This window comes from Pelophylax lessonae, assembly GCF_965119305.1.
Source record: "Pelophylax lessonae genome assembly, chromosome: 7".
NCBI lineage: Eukaryota > Metazoa > Chordata > Amphibia > Anura > Ranidae > Pelophylax > Pelophylax lessonae.
The window spans coordinates 291,433,271-291,443,052 of NC_138774.1; the positions used below are offsets into that span (position 1 = coordinate 291,433,271).

Genomic DNA, 9,782 nt, shown 5'->3' on the forward strand with positions numbered 1-9,782 from the left:
CCTGTACTATGTCTGTAGTCTCTGATCATCTCCTGTACTATGTCTGCAGTCTCTGACCATCTCCTGTAGTATGTCTGCAGTCTCTGACCATCTCCTGTACTATGTCTGCAGTCTCTGACCTTTTCCTTTAACATGTCTGCAGTCTGACCTTCTCCTGTAGGATGTCTGCAGGCTCTGACCTTCTCCTGTAGGATGTCTGCAGTCTCTGACCGTCTCCTGTAGTGTGTCTCCAGGCTCTGACCGTCTCCTGTAGTGTGTCTCCAGGCTCTGACCGTCTCCTGTAGTGTGTCTCCAGGCTCTGACCGTCTCCTGTAGCATTCCTCCAGGCTCTGACCATCTCCTGTAGCATGTCTCCAGGCTCTGACCAACTTCTGTGGTGTGTCTCTAGGCTCTGACCGTCTCCTGTAGCATGTCTCCAGGCTCTGACCATCTCCTGTAGGTTGTCTCCAGGCTCTGATTGTCTCCTGTGGCGTGTTTGCAGTCTCTGACCCTCTCCTGTAGTGCTTCTGCAGTCTCTGACCCTCTCCTGTAGCGTATCTGCCCTCTCCTGTAGCGTGTCTGCAGTCTCTGACCCTCTCCTGTAGCGTGTCTGCAGTCTCTGACCCTCTCCTGTAGACTGTCTGTCTGCAGTCTCTGACCCTCTCCTGTAGACTGTCTGTCTGCAGTCTCTGACCCTCTCCTGTAGACTGTCTGCAGTCTCTGGCCATCTCCTGTAGCATGTCTGCAGTAGTATGTAGCGCCCCCTCTGGCTACTGTGTCTCTTTTTATAATTTTAAAAGGTTATATGGCTCCGAGGAGGAACAATGCCTAGGAGAAAGACTCAGATGTCCCACAAACCTGGAAGTGTTGTATTAAATATCTTGGTGGCAGCTCTAGCTCTGTGACAGGATCTCTTTGTTTTTTTTTTTTTTGTTATCAAACCTAATATAAACTCTGCAATGCACCACGTAAAGGTACCCATCATCCACAGTGGTTTTGCCTTCCATATACAGTTTCTGTATTTTTTGAGGAGTATATAAAGGTCAACTGAGGCTTAGGTTGCAACCAACTAAGGTGATGGTCACCTTAAAGACCACAACATACAGGGGTATACAATGTACAACATACAGGGGTATACAATGTACAACATACCGGGGTATACAATGTGTACAACATACAGGGGTATACAATGTGTACAACATACAGGGGTATACAATGTGTACAACATACAGGGGTATACAATGTACAACATACAGGGGTATACAATGTACAACATACAGGGGTATACAATGTACAACATACAGGGGTATACAATGTACAACATACAGGGGTATACAATGTGTACAACATACAGGGGTATACAATGTACAACATACAGGGGTATACAATGTGTACAACATACAGGGGTATACAATGTACAACATACAGGGGTATACAATGTACGGTTAACAGCAAACACACACACACATCATATGTTGAACTGGATGGACTGATGTCTTTTTTCAACCTCACTAACTATGTAACTATTTTTGTAAGTAAGTATTTCCACTTATTTCTCTTATTCAGGCTACATTGAATACTGTGAACAATATTTGTATCTATTTTAGGACATCATCGTGCCATGTGGAGAGACTTGTTACATTTCAAGAACCACCATCATCTAGTATCTGACTGGACCTCCTCATAGCCAGCCGAACACCCAGCATCTGACCATACACCCAGCATTTGACTGGACCTTCTCATAGCCAACAATATATTCAGCATCTGACCATACCTCCATACATGCAACAGAATACTCAGAATTTCACCAGACCTCCATACATTCAACAGAACAGCCAGCATCTGACCAGACTCCATACACCCAAGAGAACACCCAGCCTTTGACCTGAGCTCCTCACATCCAAACTGAGCATTTGACTAGACCTCCATGCATCCAATAGATCATCTAGCCTCTGACTAGACTTCCATACATCCAACAGAACATACAGTATCTGACTAGACGTCCATACATCCAAGAGAGTATCCAGTCTCTGACTAGACCTCCAAACATTCATCAGAACATCAAGCATCTGCGTAAAAACATGTTTACCGCCAACAGAACATCCAGGTTTTGACTAGACATTCATACATCCAAGAGAACCTCGAGCATCAGACTAGACCTCCATACATCCAACAGAACATCCAGCCTCTAACTGGACCTCCACATATTCATCAGAACATCCAGCCTCTGACTGGTCCTTCACATAGTCATCAGAACAGCCAACATCTGCAGAGACCTGTTTATCTCCAACAAAACATCTAGCCATTGACTAGACCTCCATACATCCAAGAGAACATCAAGCCTTTGACCAGACCTTCATGCATCCATCTGAATATTCAGTCTCTGTCTAGACCTCCTTACCTCCAACAGAACAATCAGCACTTGACTAGACCCCCGTACATCCAGCCTCTGGCTAGACCTTACAACATCCAGCCTCTGACTAGACCTCCATGTAGCCAACAGAACATCCAGAGCATCTACAGCTAAGAAAACATAAAGCCTCTGAATAGACATTCATACATCCAACAGAACACCCAGCATTTGACTGGACCTCCTCATAGCCAACAATATACCCAGCATCTGACTAGACCTGTTTACCTTCAATAGAACATCCAGACTCTGACTAGAGACGTCCATACATCCAAGAGAATATCCAGTCTCTGACTCGACCTCCAAACATTCATCAGAACTTCCAGCATCTGCGGAGGCATGTTTACCACCAACAGAACATCCAGCCTTTGACTAGTCATGCATACATCCAAGAGAACCTCTAGAATCAGACTAGACCTCCATACATCCAACAGAACATCCAGCCTCTAACTGGACCTCCACATATTCATCAGAACATCCAACATCTGCAGAGACCTGTTTACCTCCAACAAAACATCCAGCCATTGACTAGACAGCCATACATCCAAGAGAACATCTAGCATATGACTAGACCTTCATACATCCAACAAAATGCTCAGCATTTCACCAGACCTCCATACATCCAACAGAACACCCAGCATCTGACCAGACTCCATACACCCAAGAGAACACCCAGCCTTTGACCTGAGCTCCTCACATCCAAACTGAGCATTTGACTAGACTTCCATACATCCAACAGAACATCCAGCATCGGACTAGACCTGTTTAGTCAGAGTCTGGATGTTCTGTTGAAGTTAAACGGGTCTAGTCAGATGCTGGATGTTCTGTTGGATGTATGGAAGTCTAGTCAGAGTCTGGATGTTCTGTTGGATGTATCGAAGTCTAGTCAGATGCTGGATGTTCTGTTGGATGTATGGAAGTCTAGTCAGAGTCTGGATGTTCTGTTGAAGGTAGACGTCCAAACATCCAAGAGAATATCCAGCCTCTTGACTAGACCTCCAAACATTCATCAGAAAATCAAGCATCTGTGGAAACATGTTTACCGCCAACAGAACATTCAGCCTTTGACTAGTCATTCATACATCCAAGAGAACCTCTAGCATCAGACTAGACCTCCATACATCCAACAGAACATCCAGCCTCTAACTGCACCTCCACATATTAATCAGAACATCCAGCCATTGACTAGACATCCATACATCCAAGAGAACATCTAGCATATGACTAGACCTCCATCCATCCAACAGAACATCAAGCCTTTGACCAGACCTTCATACATCCATCTGAATATTCAGTCTCTGTCTAGACCTCCTTACCTCCAACAGAATAATCAGCACTTGACTAGACCCCCGTACATCCAGCCTCTGGCTAGACCCTAACACATCCATCCTTTGACTAGACCTCCACGTAGCCAACAGAACATCCAGAACATCTACATCCAAGAAAACATCAATCCTCTGAATAGACCTTCATACATCCAACAGAACATCCATCCTCTAATGCCTCGTACACACGCAACGATTATCGGCCGACCGATCGTCCGACTTTTGTCCATAGTGGTGTTTTGTTGGTTGGAATGTGCCTAGACTGCACACGATTTTTCTCGGCCAACAAAAACCTACTTCAGAAGTGATGTCATGTGTTGGTTTACTTTCTTTGTGTTCTTTCTTCTCTGAGCATGCCCAGACTTGCTTATCAGATTTTTGTCTGCCGAAATCTGTACTGACTGACGGAAAATCGGCCGTTGTGTTGTTGGCCAACAAAAATTTTATAGCCTGCACACCAGATTTTTTTCGGCCGAAAAGTCAGAGTCGGTTGTCGGAAGCATCATACTAACAAGCCGAAAAACGGCCAATCGTACGTTGGCCGAAAATTCCAGGCCAATAATCGATGCGTGTGTATGGGGCATAAGTAGACTTTCAAACATCCATGAGAACATCTAACCTCCTGATTAGACCTCTATGCATTCAGCATCTGACTAGACCTCCATACATCCTAAAGAACATCCAGCATCTGACAAGGCCTTGAAACAGCCAACAGAACATAAAGCCTCTGACCAGACCTCCATACATCCAACAGGGATTTGAGCTTATTTTAAAACCTATCTTTATATCCATCAAATCTCATCCAATGAAATTGCATCCTACAGCTGGAGAAACTCCATCCCCCATCCAAACTCATCCTACTTAGGGTAGCACTTCACCTTAGAGTGTATTTTAAGGAAAAGTTGCAGAGCTTTTTATCCTGCAAAAAACTGTTTGTTCATGCGGTTTTGCAGGAAAAATACCTCCTGGGAATTTTTTATCAATACACATCTACACTATATTGTCAAAAGTATTGGTACGCCTGCCTTTACACACACAGGAACTTTAATGGCATCCCAGTCTTAGTCCGTAGGGTTCAATATTGAGTTGGCCCCCCCTTTGCAGCTATAACAGCTTCAACTCTTCTGGGAAGGCCGTCCACAAGGTTTAGGAGTGTGTCTATGGGAATGCAACCTTTGGAGGAACCCTAGGGTTATATGGGATCTTGGTTGCAATTTGGTTGGCATATACACTATATTGTCAAAAGTATTGGGACGCCTGCCTTTACACACACAGGAACTTTAATGGCATCCCAGTCTTAGTCCGTAGGGTTCAATATTGAGTTGGCCCACCCTTTGCAGCTATAACAGCTTCAACTCTTCTGGGAAGGCCGTCCACAAGGTTTAGGAGTGTCTATGGGAATGTTTCACCATTCTTCCAGAAGCACATTTGTGAGGTCAGGCACTGATGGTGGAGGAGAAGGCCTGGCTCACAGTCTGCGCTCTAATTCATCCCAAAGGTGTTCTATCAGGTTGAGGTCAAGCCAGTCAAGTTCCTCCACCCCAAACTCGCTCATCCATGTCTTTATGGACCTTGCTTTGTGCACTGGTCCAAATCATTTGGTGGAGGGGGGATTATGGTGTGGGGGTTGTTTTTCAGAGGTTGGGCTTGGCCCCTTAGTTCCAGTGAAGGGAACTCTTAAGGCATCAGCATACCAAGACATTTTGGATAATTTCATGCTCCCAACTTTGTGGGAGGAGTTTGGGGATGGCCCCTTCTTGTTCCAACATGACTGCGCACCAGTGCACAAAGCAAGGTCCAGAAAGACATGGATGAGCGAGTTTGGGGTGGGGAAACTTGACTGGTCTGCACTGGGGCATAGGCTCACTCTATAAAAATGGAAGAAGCGGTTTTACCTCCACCACTTCCGGACCAGAAGATTTTCCCCCTTAAAGGGGCAAATAAGCTCCTTGAGGGTAGGGACTGATGTGAAAGTGCAATATATTTGTAAAGCGCTGCGTAAATTGACAGCGCTATATAAGAACCTGAAATAATAATAAATAAAAAACAATATAGCGTATACAATTACGACACAAATCATATTGTAATTGAATGTTATTAAAAATTCCCTTTCCTTTTCATTCTGCAGCTGTTGTAATTTTCTGAAAATGCAATGCAATATGGCCGCCTGGAGCTGTGCTGTACACAGAATGTATTCTGACCACACCCCCAGAAACATAATTTCCTGCTTGTGTGATTGGCTCACTGATTTTCCCAGAAGTCTGCACTAAGATACAAGTCAGATTTCTGGCATCCCCTGCAACAAAAATTTCATTTTTGGTAACATATTCCCAATAGGAGCACATCTAAAGGGACGCAGGCCCAGCAGATTTCCTCATTAGAGCTCTGCAGCTGCCACAGCTTATAGATAATTATGAAACCACTCCCATTTGACCCACTAAGCACAGAGGAACAAACAATGATTTCTTCAGAATAAGAAAAGGTAGGAATCTGCAACAAAGTTTGTTACAATCCCTGCAATGTACAGAGATCACCCAGAGGGGAATGTTTTTTTTTCCTCAATTAAAGTGGAGTTACGCTTTAATGCCCAGGCCTTTTTTTGCAATTCGGCACTGCGTTCCTTTAACAGACAATTGCGCAGTTACCCAAATACAATTGATGTCTTTTTTTCCCACAAATAGAGCTTTACTTTGGTGGTATTTGATCACCTCTGCATTTTTTTTATTTTTTGCGCTATAAACAAAAAAAAACGACAATTCTGGAAAAAAAAAACAATATTTTTCACATTCTGCTATATAACATTCCCAATAAAAAAATAAATAAATAAAAAATCTATTTTTTTTCATCATTTTAGGCCAATTTGTATTCTGCTACATATTTTTGGTAAAAAAAAATCCCAATAAGCGTATATTGATTGGTTTGCGCAAAAGTTCACAAGCTGGGAGGAACGATTTGTCATTTTGTTTATTTATTTATTTTTTTACTAGTAATGGCGGCAATCTGCAATTTTTAGCGGACATTGCGGCAGACAGATCGGACCCCTAACTGACATTTTTTTACACTTTTTGGGGGGGAGCAGTGACATTACTACAGTAATCGGTGCTAAAAATATGCACTGTTACTGTAATAAGGACACTGGCAGGAAAGGGGTTAACCCAGGGCCGATTAAAGCGTTAAATGTGAGCCTAGGGGGTGCTCTCTAACTGTGGGGGGGAGGGGCTTGTGAAATCAACACAGAGACCTGTGATCCTAAATAGGAGGAACACAGGAGCTCTGCATTGATTCCTGAGAGCCCAACGGTCTGCTGTGTTTACAACAATAGATAATTTACAACCAAGCAGTCTTGTGACTATTTCCTACTACTAATTCACAGCCAAGGTAAAGGTATCCATGCGCACAGTCCTATAAGTGCTTGCAGTGAATTTCATCCAACCATGTATGTCAGAGGGGCTGAGGGTATTTCCAGAGTCGAGAAGCAGAACAGAGAACCCAAATTACCAAGTGGCTCTATCGGAGGTAGCTCTACATATAAAATAATTTTGCCAAATCTTTGTAAAACTCTACCAGCAGCAAAATTGTGTCCAAAACTAGATGAAGCCATCATCAGTCACCCAACCAGACCCCATCCAACCAGGCTCCACCCACCCAACCAGACCCCATCCAACCAGGCTCTATTCAACCAGATCCCATCAAACCATGCTCCATCCAACCAGGCTTCACTCAACGAGACTCCACTCAACCAGACTCCATCCAACCAGGCTCCACCCAACCAGATTCCATCCAACCAGGCTCCACCCAACCAGACCCCACCCAACCAAGCTCCACTCAACCAGGCTTCATTCAACCAGACTCCACCCAGGCTCCATCCAACCAGGCTCCACCCAACCAGACCCCACCCAACCAGGCTCCACCCAACCAGGCTTCACTCAACCAGACTCCACCCAGATTCCATCCAACCAAGCTCCACCCAACCAGACTCCACCCACCCAGGCACGATTAAACCAGGCTCCACCCAACCAGACTCCACCCACTCAGTCAGACCCCCATCTGACCAGACCCCATGTAACCAGGCTCCACCCAGCCAGGCTCCACCCAACCAGGTCCCACCCAACCAGGCCCCACCCAACGAGACCCCACCCAACGAGACTCCACCCAACGAGACCCCACCCAACCAGACTCCACCCAACCAGACCCCACCCAACCAGGCATGACTCAACCAGACTCCACCCAGATTCCATCCAACCAAGCTCCACCCAACCAGACTCCACCCACCCAGGCACGATCAAACCAGGCTCCACCCAACCAGACTCCACCCACTCAGTCAGACCCCCATCCAACCAGACCCCATGTAACCAGGCTCCACCTAACCAGGCTCCACCCAACCAGGCTTCACTTAACCAGACTCCACCCAGATTCCATCCAACCAGGCTCCAACCAACCAGACTCCACCCACCCAACCAGTCATGATCCAACCAGGCTCCACCCAACCAGACTCCACCCACTCATTCAGACCCCCATCCAACCAGACCCCATGTAACCAGGCTCCACCCAAACAGGCTCCACCCAACCAGACTCCACCCAACCAGACCCCATCACTTCATTCTGCACCCATTGAAACCTTGAAAAAAATCATTAGATTTGCACTAGAGGGTATCCCAACAATAGTCAATGCCATGGGATGTCCCATGCTTAAAGTAGAACTCCAGTTATTAACTACTAAACTATAAAAAAAAAAAGGTGTTCCATTGCAAACATAGCTATTATACCTGTATTATTCCCCAGATAGACCTGATCTACCTATGGAAAAAAAAAAGAAAATCCCTTAACGGGGAACATATCTATGTCTATCTGGTACTGTAAACCATATATGACCCACATTGTATAGAAAATATACCTTTTATGTATTTTCCCCTCTAAATTGACATTCTTTTAAAACTTTTTCCAGCATTGTATGAAGATGAGGAGAGAGGAGGTGTTCTGTAGTCCAATTCGGGAGTGTGCAGCCTAGGGTGACAACACTGCTCCTTCCCCATAGAGTAATATGAGTCAACATAAAGGGAAAAATCCTAAAAAAGAAAACAAATGCAGCCACCACATCTAAGAATTGGTAAGCTGCCATATAATATTTTTTTGTATTTTGGTTTAATACTGCTGTAAGAAAACAATGACATGGTTTCAATCAATAATCACTATTACAGGCAGTTGCAGTGATCAGTGAAGCAGAAGCTGTGACCGGCTACTGTTTACACATCAAGAACTGTCACAGTGACAGGCCGACCCGCTGGGAGCGCACGCGGCAGGACGGCGACGCTGCATCTCACATAAATGTCCTGGAGGCTTGAAACCTTTAAATAAAAATTCAGAATCAGCCGCTCATGGAAAACTTTTTCCAGGAAAAGGCAAACTTTGCAATTTATTAATAGAAATCAGAAGAATTCCAAATTCCCCAAAAATGGCAAATGGCATTACCGGTACTATAACTGTATGATGATTAGTGGTATGCAGTGTGCTACGTACAGCACAGTGTGCAGAGTGCCATGGTACTGTATATAACATACAAAATGTAACAATTTACATTCCTTTTCTTCAGAAATGTATTTCCTTTAGTTTAACTTGGTGATCCTGCCAGCAACCCACTTCCTATGCTAGGGTGACAACACTCACTCATTGCTCGGATCTATTGCAGAGCAGCGTTGTCACTTTTTTGGCCAGTACTTCAAACCCCCCCCCCCCTTCTCATCACCATAACATACCAGAAGTGTCTCCCTCTCTTTTCCCCTCTCCCTTTCTTTTCCCCCTCTGTCTCTCTCTCTCTCTCTCTCTCTCTCTCTCTCTCTCTCTCTCTCTCTCTCTCTCTCTCCCCCTCTCTCTCTCCCCTCTCTCCCTCTCTCTCTCTCTCTCTCTCTCTCTCTCTCTCTCTCTCTCCCTCTCTCTCCTCTCTCTCCCTCTCTCTCCCTCTCTCTCTCTCTCTCTCTCTCCCCCTCTCTCTCTCCCCCTCTCTCTCCCCTCTCTCTCTCTCCCCCTCTCTCTCCTCTCTCTCTCTCCCCCTCTCTCTCTCTCTCTTTCTC

At 45.1% G+C, this 9,782-nt stretch overlaps 1 protein-coding gene across 2 annotated transcripts in view; it reads left to right on the forward strand.

Annotated features, from left to right (window-relative positions):
* DRP2 (dystrophin related protein 2) overlaps positions 1 to 9,782 on the forward strand; it is a 121,041-nt gene that overhangs the window by 2,560 nt on the left and 108,699 nt on the right. The window contains exon 2 of one of the 2 annotated variants that reach the window (XM_082263339.1): positions 8,660 to 8,821. The exons of the other annotated variant lie outside the window; for it this stretch is intronic. Coding sequence (XP_082119465.1) covers positions 8,797 to 8,821 — 25 coding nt within the window. The 5' untranslated portion in view covers positions 8,660 to 8,796. The remainder of the gene's footprint in view (positions 1 to 8,659; positions 8,822 to 9,782) is intronic. 2 annotated transcript variants of the gene reach the window in all.